Source organism: Oryctolagus cuniculus, chromosome 6 (assembly GCF_964237555.1).
Source record: "Oryctolagus cuniculus chromosome 6, mOryCun1.1, whole genome shotgun sequence".
NCBI classification, from domain to species: Eukaryota; Metazoa; Chordata; class Mammalia; order Lagomorpha; family Leporidae; genus Oryctolagus; species Oryctolagus cuniculus.
Genome location: NC_091437.1, coordinates 8,889,991 through 8,909,910, shown reverse-complemented (window position 1 = coordinate 8,909,910; position 19,920 = coordinate 8,889,991). Strand labels below are relative to the sequence as shown.

The 19,920-nt window shown below is 42.3% G+C and overlaps 1 protein-coding gene across 2 annotated transcripts in view; it reads left to right on the top strand.

Moving 5' to 3' along the window:
* DTWD2 (DTW domain containing 2) overlaps positions 1–19,920 on the top strand; it is a 157,689-nt gene that overhangs the window by 24,015 nt on the left and 113,754 nt on the right. For both annotated transcript variants that reach the window (XM_070076035.1, XM_051844119.2), the window contains exon 2: positions 15,885–15,975. In XM_070076035.1, coding sequence (XP_069932136.1) covers positions 15,885–15,975 — 91 coding nt within the window. The remainder of the gene's footprint in view (positions 1–15,884; positions 15,976–19,920) is intronic.

The window sequence follows — 19,920 nt, the reverse complement described above, 5'->3', positions numbered from 1 at the left end:
TCCAGTACTCACCATCTGCTGTCTTCTCAGACACATTAGAGGCATAGTGTTTGAATTAGAACTGTATTCTCGCCTCAGCTCTGGTTGCTCTTTCTCTTTTCCCAAAGATTTATTTATTAACTTGACATGCAGAGTTACAGAAAAGAGGTCTTTTTTTTTTTTTTTTTTTACAGGCAGAGTGGACAGTGAGAGAGAGAGAGAAAGGTCTTCCTTTACCGTTGGTTCACCCTCCAATGGCCGCCACGGCCGGTGTGCTGTGGCCAGCGCACTGCGCTGATCCGAAGGCAGGAGCCAGGTGCTTCTCCTGGTCTCCCATGGGGTGCAGGGCCCAAGCACTTGGGCCATCCTCCACTGCACTCCCGGGCCACAGCAGAGAGCTGGCCTGGAAGAGGGGCAACCGGGACAGAATCTGGCACCCCGACCAGGACTAGAACCCGGTGTGTCGGCGCCGCAAGGCGGAGGATTAGCCTATTGAGCTGCGGCGCTGGCCTAGAAAAGAGGTCTTTTATCAGCTGGTTTACTCCCCAAATGACCATGATGGCTGAAGCTGGGGCAATCCGAGGTCAGGAGCCAGAAGCTTCTTCTGGGTCTCCCACATGGGTGAAGGGCCCAAGCACTTGGGCCATCTTCTGCTTTCCCAGACCATAGCAGGGAGCTGGATTGGAAGTGGAGCAAGTGGAACTCGAACTGGCACCCATGTGGGATGCTGGCGATGTAGGTGGATGCTTAAGCCACTACACTGTGCTGGCCATCCTCTGCTTTCCTTGGTGAAGTTACTTTAACCCGCTAAGTCAGTTTTTTCCTCTGTGAATTATGACAATATTACAACTTCCTTTGAGATTTTCTGAGAATTAAAGTGTTTAGTGTAGTGTGCTGTAAATTTCAAATTCTCCTTTATCTTTTCCTCATCTTAATTTCTCTCCTTGTTTTCCTCATTTTTGTTTTTCCTATCTTCTCATTAGTAGTGTTTATAAAATTTTCTGTTTTGCAGTTATCTGATTTCTTTGCTGTTAGGGTGATTTTTCTTTCTTTTTTTTTTTTTTAAGATTTATTTATTTTATTTGAAAGAGTTACACAGAGAGGAGAGGTGGGGAGGGGGGGTGTCTTCCATCCGTTGGTTCACTCTCCAATTGGCCATAATGGCCAGAGCTGTGCTGATGCGAAGCCAGGAGCCAGGAGCTTCTTCCGGGTCTCCCACGCGGGTGCAGGGGCCCAAGGACTTGGGCCATCTTCTACTGCTTTCCCAGGCCATAGTAGAGAACTGGATAGGAAGTGGAGCAGCCAGGTCTTGAACTGGTGCCTATATGGGATGCTGGCGGTTCAGGCCAGGGCGTTAACCTGCTGCGCCACAGTGCCGGCTCCAGGGTGATTTTTCTAGATTTAGAGGTTGTGGGCAAGTTAATAATTCTACATTGTTAATGCTGCAGGTCATCATAAATAAACTGCCTCATGATGGAGACTTTGTCTTCTTGAGACTTTCAGTAATAGTCACTTATTAGCTCTATGTAAATACTGCATTGATCACAACTTCTTTTTGGGGTGGGCATCAAAATCAACATCTTATTCACAGTAGTATTGTATTCCCTTATGTAGTAATGCACCACTAGCCTAAACCTTAATATGTTTTCTTTCATTCATAGTTAGGAAAATTAAATTTTCAGTTCCTTTTGTACTCTTCTGGAGAAATGTACGTTTATATAAAATTAGAAATACTCAGTAAGTCATCTATGTAGAAACCTGTATTTTAACTATAGATAGTTTTTAGATAAAGGAAGGGATGAAAGAGTAAACAAGGCCGGTGCCGCAGCTCAATAGGCTAATCTTCCGCCTTGCAGCGCTGGCACACTGGGTTCTAGTCGCGGTTGGGGCGCCGGATTCTGTCCCGGTTGCCCCTCTTCCAGGCCAGCTCTCTGCTGTGGCCAGGGAGTGCAGTGGAGGATGGCCCAAGTCCTTGGGCCCTGCACCCCATAGGAGACCAGGATAAGTACCTGGCTCCTGCCATCGGATCAGTGCGGTGCGCCGGCCGCAGTGTGCTGGCCGCGGCGGCCATTGGAGGGTGAACCAACAGCAAAGGAAGACCTTTCTCTCTGTCTCTCTCACTGTCCACTCTGCCTGTCAAAAAAAAAAAAAAGAGTGAACAAAATGAAAATGCTTCCTAGAAACATGATCTTCTTTGTTATTCTCTGTGAAATATCTCTACTTTGACTTTGGACTCCTTGCTTCTGAGGATGGAAATGCATGGAGGTGGAATCTGTGACACATGGCCTTGGAGGTTCATCTGATAAATCATGTGCATGTTCTTGATTCATTCATTCGTTTTTTATTCACTGTCCAATACCGTGTCGGTACACAGCTGGGGTCATATGAAAATGACTAAGAAATTGTTTCACTTAGAGTTGATAGTGAATTTAGTGTGAGGGAAAACATGTTTAAGTAATATATTTAAGACACATAATCAAAGTATGAAGCAAGACTTAGCAGAAGAGTGATTAATATACTGCTAACGAGGTGGCTTGCTATTTTTTATGTTTTTATCCTTCTAGAAAAGGAAAAGAACTGAATGTGAGATCATGGTGAGATCTTGGTGTCAGTTGGCTGTCACTCTCCCCTTGCAGCTCTTGTGGGGACTTTGTAATCTGCTGTGCTCCTGCGCGGCTCGCTCTCGACGCAAGGCTTTCGTTCCGCAGGCACCTGCGCTCTCTGAAGGCTTCTGTGGTTAAAAGAATTGTCACTGATAGTGTTCTTACTTAGGGATCCTTTAGGAAGAAGGAGGCCAGTCGTAGGAATCATTGTGATTGTATATTATGGTTGATAACAAAAAGGATGGATTTCTGCTAGGTATACATACATGTCTAAAATTACATACATTTATTATATACCAATACATGTATGATGTACATCATAAAACATACACAAAAATAAGCATTAAGAGGGAAGAGGTAGACTAAACATGTCTTAGCAGGAGCAGACATTCAGCCTAGTGGTTTAAGGCACCCATGTCCCCTATCAGACTGTCTGCATTTGATTCCTGGCTCTGGCCTTTACTTCAGCTACCTGCAGTGCAGACTCGGAGAGGAAGAAGTGATGGGCAAGACATTGAGTTCCGCCACTTACATAGGAGACCTGTGTTCCTGGTTTCCAGCTTCAGCTTCTGCTCTGGCTAATGAAGGCATTCGGGAAGTGAATCAGCAAGTGGGCGATCTGTGCGTCTGCTCTCTACCTCTCAAATGAGAAAAAAAAGTTGTGCTAAGTAGTGTGAGCTTGTTGGAGCCTCACTGTCGTGTTTTTGTTTCCAAAGCACAATACAGGGGCCTGCGTAGTGGTGTAGACTCTACCTGTAATGCTGGCGTCCCATATGGGAGCCAGTTCATGGCTTCACCTCTGATTTAGGTCCTTGCTGATGGCCTGGGAAAGCAGTAGAAGATGGCCCAAGTGCTTGGGCCCCTGCACCCGTGTGGGAGACCTGGAAGAAGCTCCTGACTCTGGCTTCGGCCTGGCCCGGCTCCCGCAGTTGTGGCCATTTGGGAAGTGAACCAGTGGATGGAAGTCTCTCTCTCTCTCTCTCTCTCTCTCTCTCTCTCTTCCCCTCTCTTCCCCTCTCTTCCTCTCTCCCTCTCCCTCCTTCTCTCTCTGTATCGCTGCCTTTCAAATAAATAAACAAATCTTAAAAAAAAAAACACGGATATGCTAGGATACTCAAGAAGTTCGTAGAAATGTGGAATTAAAAAGTAAGCTTATCTTGGTTGCAGAAAAGTTCGAATCCATTCCTATACTGGTTTTTTTTTTTGAATATGAAATTTCCATGATTTTGAATGTAGTTAGTATGCATGACCTTCAATTTTTTGCATCAAAATAGATTTATCTGTTACTATCAATTAACTGAGTTTTTTTTTTTTTTATTGTTGGGGTGAGGTTTATGGCTGGCAGTTGTATAAATGTGAATCCACAGGTCAAAGGAACTTGGTAATTTCCCTTTCTGTAGGCATGCCTTCTGGGGCAGAGGTCTCTGAAACTCAACTACAGATGGGATTATCTGTCTGTACTCCTCCCATTCCTGAACTCAGTTGTGAGTTAAAAGAATCTAAGGCGAAAAACAGTTTTGGAGGATATCATTGTTATTTATGCCTGGAGCAACTAGACATGGGTGATGTTACCTTCTTTTTTTCTATTTAGGAGAGGAATGTTTGCTGTAATACTATATAAACAGCATAAAGGTATTTCTCTCTTTCTCTCTCTCCCCCTCTCCCTCCCCCATCTCTCTCAGACTTATTTTTATTTATTTGAAAGGCAGAGTTACAGAGAGATGGAAAGAGACGGAGATCTTCCATCTGCTGGTTCACTCCCCAGATGGCCAGGAGCCAGGAGCTTCTTTCAGGTCTCTCTGTGGGTGCAGGGGTCCAAGCACTTCAGGCATCGTCCACTGCTTTCTTCTCTTTATAAGTTGTATTAAATGTATGGTTTCAGAAAATTAAAAACTAGAGTTTAAGATCTTTTGATTTCTTTAAGTGACAGCAGAGGGCACTGTGGTATTTTGTTTTCCAAAGCCTGCTTTAAAATTAGAAAGCTGTTGCCATTTTTATGTGTAATGAGGTGCATATATTCAACTAGTCCAGTGCAAAGCTGTGAGATTTTTCCCTTCTTTGATTTTTCACTCTGTTGGGACTACAGAATTTTTGTTAGATATTAGAAAATTTGAGATGCTCTAGTTTTTCTAGTTCTACATTTACTTTAGTGGGTAAAAGAAACGCTTTAAAAAGGGTGTAAATCTTTTCACTAATCTTTAAAGTTTGCTTATCTTGATTAGAATCAGCACTATGAGAAAAAAGCTTTCAGGGAGGATGATATCAGAAATTTAATCAAGCTTCTGGAGGAAGTTTCTGTAGGCTCTAGCATCAATGGTAGTACGTCAGGTCTGATTTGATTAGCTCACAGGCTGGCGGAGATAGCGTTCCCAGTGTTACCTTTGCAGTACAGCATTCACTTAGGAAGCAGTCCGTCTGTGTCAGGACGCCTGTGTAGTTATCCCTACATCCTTAACAAGCAAAGGAGAAAAAGCTTATTTTATAAAATTCTCTTAGGTAAACTATTTGAAGGTTCCATTTATATTTTAAGAATATAATTAGCAGTAATTAGGTTGTATGGATTTTAAAGGAGATAAACTCTAATGAGTGGAAAAGCAGTTACAATAAATTTACCTTACATCATAAATACAGAGAAGGGAAAAATCTCAGCCCCTGCTTTGTCGTTCTAAATTACCTCAATATGATAGCTATTACCGCTCACGATTTTTTCTAATGTTCATCTGTGATTCAGCAGTTATCCTCCAGAACTTTCTTGATGCCTTATTGTTATTAGAATTGTAAAGAGGGAAATTGAAAACCTAGCACATAGCCAAGGTCACACAGCAATACAGTGACATTTCAGTGACTTATCGTAACATAATCCTGCAGACCCTTACCAGTTAACCAGTTTGTACTTCTTTATGTATTAATTTTTGAGAAATGCTTTTGTTTTTGAAAGACAGAGTGACAGGGAGGGAGAGACAGAATGCTTGTCCATCCTGTGATTCACTCCCAAATGGCTTTAGTAGCCAGATCTGGGTCAGGCTGATTCTAGGAGCCAGAAACTACATCCTGGTGTCCCACCAGCAGGGGCCGGAGTACTTGGGCCATCTTCGACGGCCCTCTCAGTCACATCAATGGGAAGACTGCATCAGAAGCCAAGTTACTTGGGACTTGAACCATTACTCCAGTATGGAATACCAATGTTGTAAGCAGTGGCTTAACCTACTGCAATGCTGGCCCCATAAGTGATACTTTTATTTCACAGATATATATATATATATATACATATATATATATATATAATGTAATTTATATATATATAAATTCTAGAAGTAGCTTGACTTTTATTTAAAAATGAATGTTTACTATTTTCAAATAATCTGTTTTTACATGTAGTTATGTAGTTTTCTTTTTGTGGAGTATAAAAGCAAGGAACTTTCACAGCATTCTTTCTGGCACAGTAAGAGCAAATAACCTCCATGAGAGCAAAAATCTTGTTTTAATGTCCCAAGTGCGTAATATCTGGCACATAGCAGGGTATGCCGTAAATATTTGAATGAAAGTTTGCTGCATTTCTGAGTATTTAGTACATTATTGGTATGAAATATTTAAACCTTTAAAAGTTGAGTTTGGATGTAGGGAGACTTTGGTTAATGTTATTTGGAAAATGATATTAGAATGATGAGTGCAATGACTCTGCACTTACTGCTGATTTGGTAAGCAGGGGATTCACAGGTGATAGCGTGGTGCACCAGGCACCATCTCAGTGCACGTAGAGCATCCTGTAAGAGCAGAGCACGAGAGACTGATAGGCAGGCAGGAAGCACAAATTAAATTACAAGGCAGCTCACTGCTAAATAATCACATTGGTCAGTTGAACTTGCAGACGGTTTTGAAGAACTGTAGTTTTATTAGTTAGAAGTATTAGTTTGTGATAAGAATTAGGTTAATGAAAGAAACATGTTTTGAAATAAATAGGTAAGGACTTATGAGTATTTGAAAGCACAAGCCAAAGTAATTAGTTTTAGATTAAATCACAGTTATAATGTTTACACATGAAATACTTAGCTGATTTTTTTCCCTCAGCAAATATTTTGTTTAGTAAAAATTTTTGTCTCTTACGTACAATTGCTTTTCAAATTGCTCACAAAGTATAACAAAGGAAAACCTGACACTCTGAACTTCATTTATAGTACAAGCTAATTACTTAAGTGCTGGAGAAGACATGAAGGAGAGATCAGAATGCATGTGTATGGACATTAAGGAGTGGATGCACAATTGTGTGGGAGGAGAAAGCATCCAGGGGGAGGTCAGAGGAAGTGCTGGGTGCTGGGTGCCGGAGATGGAGCAGTGAGGGAGGCAGGCTGACGTCTTGCCTTCCTGCAGCTCACCTTCTCGGGAAGGCGCCCAGGTTCAGAGAGCAGCATGTCTGACAGCAATACCATGCTCTGAAGGTACTCAGTGAGACAGGGCGGAGAGCCATGGCGAGAGAAGAGGTGGGCTGTCAGAAAGGGGTGTTGGAGCAAGGACTCGGAGTAGTAAAGACTCAAGCCCAGCAGACACCAGGCAGAGCACACAAGTGAGACATTGGGAGACATTTGCGTGCATTAGACTACTACAAGCCGCACACAATATGCTGGAGAAATAAACAAACAAACCCAGGATAGGAGCTGTAGCTTCTGGTAGAGCAGTCATCGGTGCCCCTTTTTGCTGGAATCCTGTGGCCATCTAGCTTGGCAGTGTGGTTCTGGTGAGAGACAGTGTACTCCACGCTGGGCAGGTGTGGGAGCCTACCTGAGTGTCGTGGCCACAGGAGCCAAGATCTCTTTGTAACAACTCTCGAGCGAGTTTCTAGGGTTCCAGTTTAGGGAAGTCTACAGTGTGGTGCCTCTGACAGATCCATACAGCTCTTCAGTCCATGTGCAGTCAGCCAGCCAGGGGTCATTTCAGTCACATGCAGCGTTGCTTAGCAATGTAGTTATCAGGTTGCCAGGGCAACAGAGCTAGTTAGTTAAGGGAAGGTCGGATTTCCACGCAGAGGGAAAGGTTTGGCTAGCCCTTTGCCTCTGGCTTTGTTTATTATTTTTTGATTACTACTTCTAACTGGAGTATACAGCTTTGTTGGTGTTTATTCTTTGATTGTTACTTCTCACAAAAGTGCACCAGTCTTTGCCTTCCCTGGGTGCAGGCAGGAATGGTAATTGGGCAGGATTTAGATAGGAATGAAATTCAAGTCACTCGCAAAAACACTGAGGTGGCCTCCTCTAGGGATGTGTCTTCCCATCTCCCCGCCTCATTCCTCACCCAGTGGCATAATCAGCTCCACCTTGGAACTTGTAGAAATGCAGATTCTCAGGCTTACTGATCTGCAGTCTGGGTGCGGGGCGGGCTTAGCAGTCTAGTTTATTGAGTACTCCAGGCGATTCTGATGGAAGCTGATGTTTGAGAGCCCTGGGCCAGGGGATCCAAACATCACCGAAAAGCCTGCTCTTGAAGGGCTCACTGTCTAGGAGGGAAAGGCACGTGTGAAATCAGACATTGTCACGTGATGTGGTCAGGTGTTAACACAGAAATACATGCAGAATATAGAGGAAATGTATGCAACTACAATTGAAGAGTGACTTCACCCTGGAAGTAACAGAAACTTGCAAGCAAGAAGAGAGTCCTGGAACATAAATGTTGTGGTCCAGGTTGGATGATGAGCTTTCACCTCGTATTCTAAGCATTGCACACTTTGTGAGTAGATTGATTTTAGTGGTGTGAGCTCAGAATCTAGCCAGTTCCAGATAACTGACTTTTCATAGGCTTTGGTAGCAGAGTTTATAAATATCCTTAATGGTTTCTTGGTATGAAGATAAGTTGGTTTCTGTAGAGTTGTATTTACTTAATTAGATTTTAAAAACTTTCTTAAAATGCAAAAATGTTTCAGTTCAGTTTTATTATTTAAAAAATTAGTCTCATTTGACATAGTCAGTTCACTGAGTCCATTAAGGATAAATTATCTTTGTAGAGAGTTTATTTTTATTTATTTATTTTTTGACAGGCACAGAGTGGGCAGTGAGAGAGAGAGACAGAGAGAAAGGTCTTCCTTTGCCGTTGGTTCACCCCCCAATGGCCACTGTGGCCAGCGCACTGCAGCGCGCTGCGGCCGATGCATCGCGCTGATCTGATGGCAGGAGCCAGGTACTTATCCTGGTCTCCCATGGGGTGCAGGGCCCAAGCACTTGGGCCATCCTCCACTGCATTCCCTGGCCACAGCAGAGAGCTGGCCTGGAAGAGGGGCAACCGGGACAGAATCCGGCGCCCCGACCGGGACTAGAACCCGGTGTGCTGGCGCCACAAGGTGGAGGATTAGCCTAGTGAGCCGCGGCGCCGGCTGTAGAGTTTAAAAAGGGCAGCTTGTGTAAGTTTGTTTTGTGATACCACTGTGGAAGTTCAGTCATATTGAGGTTTTGTATAATCCTTAAAAAATCATCCAAATGAATTTAAGTTACACTTAGTGTGATTATAAATGTGATGTAATGTTTTTAATGACTAATGATATATACTGTGAAGAGCTGACATGATGGATGGTTCGTCTGCTAAAGATTAGAAGTCAACCTTTTAGGTAAAATGTTACTGTGTCAGGGTGGAGTGTTAGAATGTTAGGACTTATCTGTAAGAGATTAAAACTAGTGTTTGTAGACTCTTTATTCAGCCAGATGTGAGTAGAGTTATTACGAAACTTTAAAGTTGAGTCCCCCTGCCCCCGACAATACACATTGGAATACTATTAGCATATAACTGTTTGAATTGCCTGGTTATAATAGAGAGACATTAGATTTACTTGGTTCTTCTCTTGTGTAATGTGTTTATTCTTTGGACAATTTTAGTTTATACTTCAAAGTTAATTTAAAAATCAGAATCTTAGTGGTTTTTAGAATTTATTCCTCTATATATTCATCCTTTTGCTGAATGAAAATCATCTTTTTTTTTTTTAATTTATTATTTATTTGAGAAACAGAGCGAGAGTGAGAGAGAGCATGCACACCCCCTCCTGCTCATTTGTTTCCCAAATGCTGGCAACAGCTTGGGCTGGGCCAGGGCTGAAGCTGGGAGCTGTGGACTCAGTCTGGGTCTCAGTATGGGTGGAGGAACCCCCTTACTTTGAGCCTGCACTGCTGCTTCCCAGGGTCTGCACTGGAGGGAAGCTGGAGTCAAGAATGAGAGCCAGGAATGAAGCCCAGGTGCTCTGATGTGGAATGTGGGCCTCTTACCAGGCTAAGTGGCTGTTATATGCACCCTTTTTTATAACAGCCGTCATGTTTGTCGGTGTTAGTTCTATCAGTCACCATTTGCTGCTCTCTTGTGTTTACTTCTGTGACCACAGAAAGACTCTTTGCATTCTCTGTAAATCTGTCACATTCCCCAGAGAAGATCAGTGTGGGCAGAACAATCAGAATGAGTCTTCTTGTGTTTTGGATTTCCTTGGTTAATCACCCACCCTGGCTCAGTGGGGGATGGGGAGGCGGATTCCTGTGGCACAGGATGCTTCCTCTTCTGCCTGAGAGCATCTTCACACCGTTAGTGTGTCGGTGTCTTGCAGACTGAGTAAGTAGCTGTAACAGGTATTTGAACCAGTTTGCCCATATTTGTCATTTATGAACATAATCGGTTCCCCCCAGGCTGTAACTGTCCAGCAGTAAATCTGAGGAAGGTGTTGACAGTGGCGAGTTTTGTGATAGTAAGTGTGCCAGTGCAGAATCCCCCTTACTGTAACATTCACTTGCATACAGTTGTAGTGACACATCATTCTGCCTGTAACAGTGGGTTGTTGTGAGGCATTCATTCTCATGATGTCTGGAATTTGATTGCCTGACGGTTTCATATTATTTATTTATTTGTAAATAGAAAATATTTAAATATACAGTGAAGGCATTTAATGTATTAAAAATTTTGTAAGCATTGTAATTATGCTAGCATTTTGAATCTCTTTTTCACTACTGGGTAAGATAAATTTGTATAGCATTTTGGAGCATGGAATTTTCTATAAACTATGCATAGTGGCTCATACTTGATCTTGATGCTATCATTTGAGATGATGAGACTTGATTTTCAGGCTTTTTTTAGAGTTTATTTAATTTTTTTTAACTTTTATTTAATGAATATAAATTACCAAAGTACGACCTATGGATTACAATGGCTTCCCCCCCATACGGTCCCTCCCACCCACAACCCTCCCCTTTCCCACTCCCTCTCCCCTTCCATTCACATCAAGATTCATTTTCGATTACCTTAATATACAAAGATCAGCTTAGTATACATTAAGTAAGGATTTCAACAGTTTGCTCCCACACAGAAACATAAAGTGAAAAATAATAGATGATTTTTTTAAAATGATGATGAAATCAGATCAGACCTATTGTCATGTTTAATCCCAGTGAGAGTCTAGTTGGGAATTGATAATTTCTTTTTTTTTTTTTTTAACAGAAGATCAGTTTAGTATGCATTAAGTAAAGATTTCAACAGTTTGCACCCCCATAGAAACACAAAGTGAAATATATTGTTTGAGTACTCGTTATAGCATTAAATCTCAATGTACAGCACATTAAGGACAGAGATCCTACATGAGGAATAAGTGCACAGTGACTCCTGTTGTTGACTTTACCAATTGACACTCCTGTCCATGGCATCAGTAATCTCCCTATGCTCCAGTCATGAGTTTCCAAGGCTATGGAAGCCCTCTGAGTTCTCCAACTCTTATCTTGTTTAGACAAGGTCATAGTCAAAGTGGAGGTTCTCTCCTCCCTTCAGAGAAAGGTACCTCCTTCTTTGAAGACCTGTTCTTTCCACTGGGATCTCACTCACAGAGATCTTTTTGCCAGAGTGTCTTGGCTTTCCATGCCTGAAATACTCTTATGGGCTTTTCAGCCAGCTCCGAATGCCTTTAGGGCTGATTCTGAGGCCAGAGTGCTGTTTAGGACATCCACCATTCTATGAGTCTGCTGAGTATCTCGCTTCCCATGTTGGATCACTCTCCCCTTTATTCTATCAGTTAGTAGTAGCAGGTACTAGACTTGTTTATGTGCTCCCTTTGACTCTTAGTCCTTTCATTATGATCAATTGTGAACTGAAATTGATCACTTGGACTGGTGAGATGGCATTGGTACATGCCACCTTGATGGGATTAAATTGGAGTCCCCTGATATGTTTCTAACTCTACCATTTGGGGCAAGTCAGCTTGAGCATGTCCCAAAGTTTATTTAATTTTTTTTAAGGTGAACAAATTTTGTATATCTGGATTTAGGAGCATAGTGATACCTCCCAACCTACTGTCCTTTCTGCCCATGCTCCCACCCACCATCCTCCCTCCTCTCCTATTCTTTGAATTTTTACAGTGATTACTTTTGGCTTATTTTGTACTCATAAGATTAACCCTGTACTAAGTAAAGAGTTCAAGAAATACTAAGGAAAAAAAAAAACACTTTTCCTCAACAATAGAGACAAGGGCTGTAAACAGTCATCGATTGGATCTTAAAATGTTAATTTCACTAGTACACATTACATTTTTTGTTACCTTATTAGTTATCACAGATCATAGAAATCAAATGATATTTGTCTTTTTGGGATTGACTTATTTAAGTAAGTATAATGTTTTCTAGTCGCATCTACTTTTTTGCAAAAGACAGAATTTCTTTTTTTTAGAACTGAGTAGTATTCCATGCTGTATGTATATACTACAGTTTCTTTCTTTTTTTAAAGATTTTATTTATTTGAAAGTTGGAGTTACGGGGCGGGGGGGTCCTCCATCCATCCAATGCTTGACTCTCCAATTGGCTGCAATGGCTGGAGCTGCGCTGATCTGAAGCCATGAGTCAGGAGCTTCCTCCGGGTCTCCCACACAGGTGCATGGGCCCAAGGACTTGGACCATCTTCTACTGCTTTCCCAGGCCATAGCAGAGAGCTGTATCAGAAGAGGGGCAGCTGGGACTTGAACCTGTGCTTATATGGGATGCCAGTACTTCAGGCCAGGGCTTTAACCTGCTGCGCCACAGTGCCGGCCCTTTCTGATCATTTCTATAAGGAGTTCTGTGTGCCTCATGTACTTGGTTTTCTGTAATTATTTCACTCAGTAGGACTTCTAATCCATTCTTCATTTCTGTGCCTTTAGGAACAAGCAAGACCATGTATGTTCAGTCACTTGATAGTATCTCTTAAATCTCAAACACTGTTTTTTTTTTTTTTTTTTTTTTTTTTTTTGACAGGCAGAGTGGACAGTGAGAGAGAGAGACAGAGAGAGAAAGGTCTTCCTTTTTGCCGTTGGTTCACCCTCCAATGGCCGCCGCTGCAGCCGGCGCACCGCGCTGATCCTGGCAGGAGCCAGGAGCCAGGTGCTTTTCCTGGTCTCCCATGGGGTGCAGGGCCCAAGCACCTGGGCCATCCTCCACTGCACTCCCTGGCCATAGCAGAGAGCTGGCCTGGAAGAGGGGCAACCGGGACAGAATCCGGCGCCCCAACCGGGACTAGAACCCGGTGTGCCGGCGCCGCAAGGTGGAGGATTAGCCTATTGAGCCACGGCGCCGGCTTCAAACACTGTTTTTAATTTTTTAAATTTCTACCTTTTTTTTTTGTCTAAGATATTTCCAAAGATACGTCTTCTAGCTTAAATATTCTTTCTTCTGTCTCCCCATGTCTGTTATTAAGGCTTTCCACTATTATTTTTTATTTGGCGTATTCAATTCCTCTTTTCTTTTTTTTTTTTTTTTTAAGATTTATTTATTTATTTGAAAGGAAAAGTTAGAGAGCGAGAGATCTTCCATCCACTGGTTCACTCCCAAATGGCAGCAATGGCCTGAGCTGAGTTCAATCTGAAGCCAGGAGCCAGGAGGTTTTTCCAGGTCTCCCACGTGGTGCTGGAGCCCAAGCACTTGGGCCATTCTCCACTGTTTTCCCAGGAACATTAGCAGGCAAGCTGGATTGGAAGTGGAGCACCTGGGAGTTGAATCTGTATCATATGTGATGTGGGCACTGCAAGAGGTGGCCCCTGCATTCTTCATTTCTAATATTTCAGTTTGATGATTTTTCTTCAATCTCATGGGAAAATGATTCCTGTGATATTTATAGATTTTTCTAAGTCATGAATTTTCCTTTTTTTTTTTTTTTTTGGCTTCTGAGTAATCCTGTGATCATTCTTTTGAATTCCTTTTCAGGATTTCATCAATTGCTTCATCTTCATATTCTAATATTGAAATGCTGTTATGTTTCTTTGGGGGACTCAAGCTGTCTTCTTTGTTCTAGTTTCTTAAATTTTTGCTTTTATTTTTAGGCATTTGTGGAAATGCTTGTTGGTTTTCTCCTCCTATGGATTTTATCTTTGTACTGTGTGTCTTTGCCTTAGTGGAGCGTCTGCTCTTTCAGTGAATACCCAGAGGTGTGTGCTTGGTGTGACCAGGAGCTCCTGGATGGGGTGAGCATCCAGGGTGACACCAAGTCGGGCATGGTAGATCTCAGCGTGTTCAGCAGGGGTAGGGCATGATCACTTCTGTTGGCAGGATCACACCCCCACCTCCTGTTTGCTGAGATGATCGATGCCAGAGGCTGGCCCACAGTGGGTGCAACCCTCACCCATGCCTCTGCATGAACTGTTCAAAGGCTCTGTGCAGTCTTCAGTGTGAGCATGGATCCCTCTGCAGTGACCCACCCCAGGCTGTCAGGGATCTAATCCTCTGGTACCAGACACAGTGATTGCCCAGAGACCCAGCTACACCCGGCAGCCTGTCGTGCAGTCAGAGTTACCACAGTCACAGCATGCCAGGCTCACACAGTCACGGGGTACGGAGGATCCTCTCTGCTTCGCTAGCCTGTCCTGTCCACAGAGACAGCAGAGTCGTTCCCTTTGGGTACTCCATCTTGGCACTTTGGGCCCTGGATCCTGTGATGGTTGCACCTCACAGTCCTACATGGGTACCCAGTCCCCTACCAACCCTCCCAGGCAGACTCATTTTGGGAAACGTGGATTTTTCCCTCTGGTAAAATCCCTTGGTTACATAAAATACAAGAGCCAACATAGCCTCTACTGTCATCAGCATGGCGCCTTCTCCCTGCCAGTTACTGGGCATGCCCTTGTAGGGGTGTGGGGACAAAGAAACATACTTTTCTTTCAATGAATTACGTGGATACCCTTCCCCCCACTAACGCTCCAGGCTGGAGTCAGAGACATCCTGGTGCTCACGGCTCTCCCCCAGGCAGTATCACCAGTGACATGGGCTACATCCATCTGCTCTCACCTTGTCCTCCAAAACTGGCGTCTCCTCCGTTCCTGGCTGCCAGGGTCATGTGTGTTTTCTTTACTTGTTGCTGCGAGTCCACACCTTCCACGCTGCTCCACGGCATCCTCCTTCCTTCTGCAGCATTTCCACTGTAAACGTCTCTCCGACTCTCCCCTGGGAGTGCACTTCCTCTGTTTTTCTTCTGCTTTTCCCCCTTGTCTAAAGCACCAGCCTTCTTGGAATCTAGAATTTCATATTTTAAATACACATTTCAGATACAGGAGTTACAATAGCAAAATAGCTGTGTTTATTCATGTGCTGTTTTTGGAAGGACACAAGAAGCCGGTCATTGGTTTTCCCTAGGGAAGTGATTGTCCAGGCTGGAGGACTAAGGTGGGAGACAGATCCTTTTATTTAGTTTGAAAAAAAATTTTTTTTTTTTTTTTTTTTTTTTTTTTACCAAGTATAAGGCTACCTAAATAGTAGTAAAGCACCAAGTAAAGGAAATAAAAACAGTAAGCGGTAACAAAAGGGAAACTTCACTGGGTAAGGTAGATACTCTAGGGATATGTTTCTAGGCAGGGAGAGTTTGCTGGGCTCTGTTTGGGATTTTGCACACTATGGGAAAGCTCTCTGTATTGACTGATGGCTCAGTTTGATTATAATTCTTTTCTAGGTGGTAATTGTATTCTAGTATTTTATCATCCTATTGTTTCCCCAAGTTTAGATGATATAGAAGAGTTTCTAGGCTTCTAATTGACATGAGGTCTGGTCTTTCTTTGGCATGAAAGGGTAGCTTCCTAAGTCACTAAGAGGACCATGGTGACATGTGAATATTCTCCCACTAAAGATAACTAAGATAAGACCATCCCAGTATACTTTGATTTACATAGACAGTAAATGCTTTTCTTGAATCTTTCCCCAAGCTTTTGTGTCTAAAGTATAGCTCATTAAATTTAGTCTTTTTTCTTTTGAATAGAATGTGCCTACAGCTAACCTTTTTGATTTATTGAAGTGGCATTATGTATCATTGTATTTGAAAAATTTATGTTTTTTTTCTTTTATCCTTCAGCCGACCTCAGAAGGTGTGTTTGTGTCCTTTTCTGCCAGTTCATCCTCTCCAGATCTCTACCAACTTGTACATAATTCAGCATCCAGCAGAGGTGAGTGAGATTTTGTAAAATATACCAGCTAGAATATGAAGATATAGAAGGAAACACCGGATAACAATCCTCATTCCTACCAGCTCTTTAGCAGTCCTGAAAAATCACTTTTTAAAAATATTTATATATTTGAAAGACAGAGTAACAGAGAGAAAGAGAGGGAGAGGGTGGGAAGGAGAAAGAGAGAACAAAAGAAGAATACATAGCTCTTCTATCTTGCATCTGTTGGTTCACTTCCCAGATGGCCACCACAGACAGAACTGGGTCAGGCTGCAGCCACGAGCCAGGAACTCAGTCTGGATCTCCTCTGTGGGTTGCAGGGTCCCAAGTACTTGAGCCGTCATCAGCTGCTTTTTTATCCCCCAGAAACCTTTTGTTTAAGGAATACAAACTTCACACACTTCATAATTACAACTTCAGAACATGGTGATTCCTCCCACTGTACCCACCTTCCTATCCGCTCTCCTACCCCTCTTGCTCCTCCCTCTCCTCTTCCCAATTTTATTTTTTACTAAGATCTATTTTCAATTAACTTTATATGATTAACTGTGTTAAGAGTTCAACGAATAGTATGAGAAAAAAAGAAAAAAACCGTTCCTCAACAGTCGAGACAAGGGTTGTTCAAAGTCATTGCTTCTCAAAGTGTCAATTTCACTTCTACAGATTGCCTTTTAGGTGCTCTATTAGTTATCACAGGTCAGGAAGAACATGTGGTGTTTGTACCTTTGGAACTGGCTTATTCCACTAAGAATAATGTTTTCCAGTTTCATCCGTTTTGCTGCAAATGACTGGATTCTATTTATTTATTTATTTATTTTTACCACTGTGTAGTATTCCATGGTGTACATATCACATAATTTCTTTATCCAGTTTTCAGTTGATGGGCATTTGGGTTGATTCCATGTCTTAGCTATTGTGAATTGAGCAGTAATAAACATGGGAGTATAGATAACTCTTTCATATGCTGATTTCAGTCCTTTGGATAAATTCCCAGGAGTGGGTTGTCTGGGTCATATGGTAGGGCTGTACTCAGATTTCCAAGGGATCTCCAAATTGTCTTCCATAATGGTTCTGGCATAGCATGTGGTCATTCCTAGAGTAAGTTCCATGCACTGATGTGAAGAGTATGTATTTTGTGAATGTTGGATAGAAAGTTCTGTAGCTATCTGTTAGGTCCATTTGGTCTATATGTCGATTAACTCCTTTGTTTCCTTGCTGATTTTTTGTCTGGTTGATCTGTGCTTTGCTGCATGTGGGGTATTGAAATCTTCCATTACTATTGTATTGGAATCTCCCTTTAGACATATAACGTTTCTTTTAAATAGCCAGGTCCCTGTAATTAGCTACATATACATTTATAATAGTCACATCTTCCTGTTGAATTGATTCCTTTATTACATAGTAACATTCTTTCTCTGTTTTTACAGTTTTTGTGTTAAAGTCTATTTTGTCTGCTATTTAAATGCCTAAACCAGCTCCTTTTTGGTTTCTGTTAGCACAGAATAACTTTTTCCATCCTTTCACTTTCAGTCTGCTTGCAACTTTGTCAGTGAGATGTTTTTATTGTAGGCGGCAAATAGATCGGTTTTGTTTTTTAATCCATTCAGCCAGTCTTTTAACTGGAGGGTTGAGGCCATTTACATTCAAGGTGACTATTACATTTGATCTTAGCCAAAAGGCCGAGAAGCGATCAAGGTGACTATTGATAAGTAACGAGACTCTGCCCTGCCATTTTCCCATAAATATTCTTATTGTTTACTTTGGATTTACTTTGTACTTTTAGAGGGAGATTTTCTGCCATCAGCTTTTTTCATAGTGATAACCATGTTTCTGTTTTTCTCTGTGTAACACATCCTTAAGCATCTTTTTTAAGGCTAGATAGGTGGTGACAAATTCTTCAATACCTGTTTGTTTTGGAAGGACTTTATTTCCCCTTCATTCATAAATGAGAGCTTTGTAGGGTACAGTATTCTGGTTTGACAGTTTTTTTTCTCTTAAGACTTAGACTATATCTTGCCATTCTCTATGGGTTTCTTAGGAGAAATCAACTATGAGTCTAATTGTAGATCCTCTGCAAGTAATCTGGCATTTCTCTCATGCCCATTTTAGAATCTTTTCTTTGTGTTTTACTGTGGAGAGTCTGACTACACTGTGTTTGGTGAAAATCTTTTCTGTTCATGTCTATTAGGAGTTCTAGGTTCTTCCTCCTGTATTTGGATGTTCCTTTCTTTCTCCAAATTAGGAAGTTTTTTGTAATTATTTTACCAGTCTTCTAATACACTTTCTCTTTCCATGCCTTCATGAATTCCTAAGACCCATATGTTGGGTTGTTTGATGGTATTTTTATAGATCTCCAACAGTGGTTTTTTTTTTTTTTTTTTTTTTTTTTTTAGTTTCTTAATTTCTTCTTGTTTTTGGTCTGACTGTAAAATTTCCAGAAATTTGTCTTTTAACTCGGTATTCTTTCTTCTGCTTCACCGAGTCTGTTATTAAGGCTTTCAAATGCAGTTTTTATTTGTTCTATTGAATTCTTCATTTCTAAGATTTCGTTTTGGTTTCTCTCTCTCTCTCTTTTTCTCTCTCTCTCTCTCTTTAAAAAGATTTATCCACTTATTTCAAAGGCAGAGTTACAGAACAAGAAAGAGAGAGAGAGAGAAAGAGGTCTTCCTCAGCTTCGCTCTCCAGATGTCTTTAGTGGCTGGAACTGTGCCAGTCTGAAACCAGGATCCAGGAACTTCTAGGTCTCCCACATGGGTGCAGGGACCCAAGGACTTGGACCATCTTCCACTGCTCTCACAGGCCGTAGCAGAGAGCTGGATTGGAAGAAGAGCAGCTGGGATCCAAACTGGCACCCATATGTGATGGTGGCACTGCAGGCAGTGGCTGTAGCACAGTGCCAGCCCTGTGATTTCTTTTTAAGATCTCAGTTTCATTGGAGAAATTTTCTTTCATGTCATGTAGGGATTTCATTTGTTTGTATATTTGCTTCTAATTACTTTTAAGTAGGCCTGTGATTAATTTTTTGAATTCCATTTTTGGCATTTCTTCAATCTCTTCATCTTCACATTCTGGTATTGAAGAGTTGTATTCTTTTGGGGGGTGTCATGTTGTCTTCCTTGTTCTTGTGTCTTGAATTGTTGTGTTTATTATTTGGCATATGTTTCGTTGTGTTTTGCCCCCCCCGTTATGGCTTTTATCTTTGGACCATGCCTCTGTGGCTTAGTGGAGGGTCTGCTTTCTCACTGACTACCTGAGGGAGTGTTCTGGTGTACCAGGGAGCTCTGTGCCATGGAGTGTTCAAGGTGACACCCAGGTTGGGCATGGTAAATCTCTCTCTCTCTCTTTTTTTTTTTTAATCAGAGGGAAGGTTTGTTCTGTTCTCTTGGTGTAGTCTCGTGCTCACCTCCCCTCCTTAAAGGAGACCAGTGCCTGGGCTCTAGCCCCAGTGGGTACAGTATTCATCTGTGCTTCCGTAAGAACCACATAAAGGATCTGTGCAGTCCTCAGATTCTGCCGCAGTGACCCTCACCAGGGAATCAGGGAGCCTTGAGCACGTGGAACCTTCCACAGTGACAGCCAAAGTCCCAGCCACACCCTGTACCCTCCCATGCAGCCACAGTGTTTTCACAGTCCTAGCACATAAGCCTCCCACAGATACGAGCACCCCCTGTCAGTTCTCCCTGCCAGACTCCGGCATCTCTGTTTGGCTAGTTGCTGGATTCGTGGATTGGAACTGGCGTAGCTGTTAGTTATGTCCAAAATGGTGCCCACTTTCTATTGGCCTGTTATAGAATGCTGGTGCACGGTGGTCAGGGACAGAGAAATGTGCCCCTCCTTTTTTTCTCTTCTAGTTTGGCAGGTACACTGTCCCCCACAGGGCTGCAAGCCAGATGCCTGCAAAGCTCTTCCCTCAGTTTTATGGCCAGTGGCCAGGGCTGCTGCCGA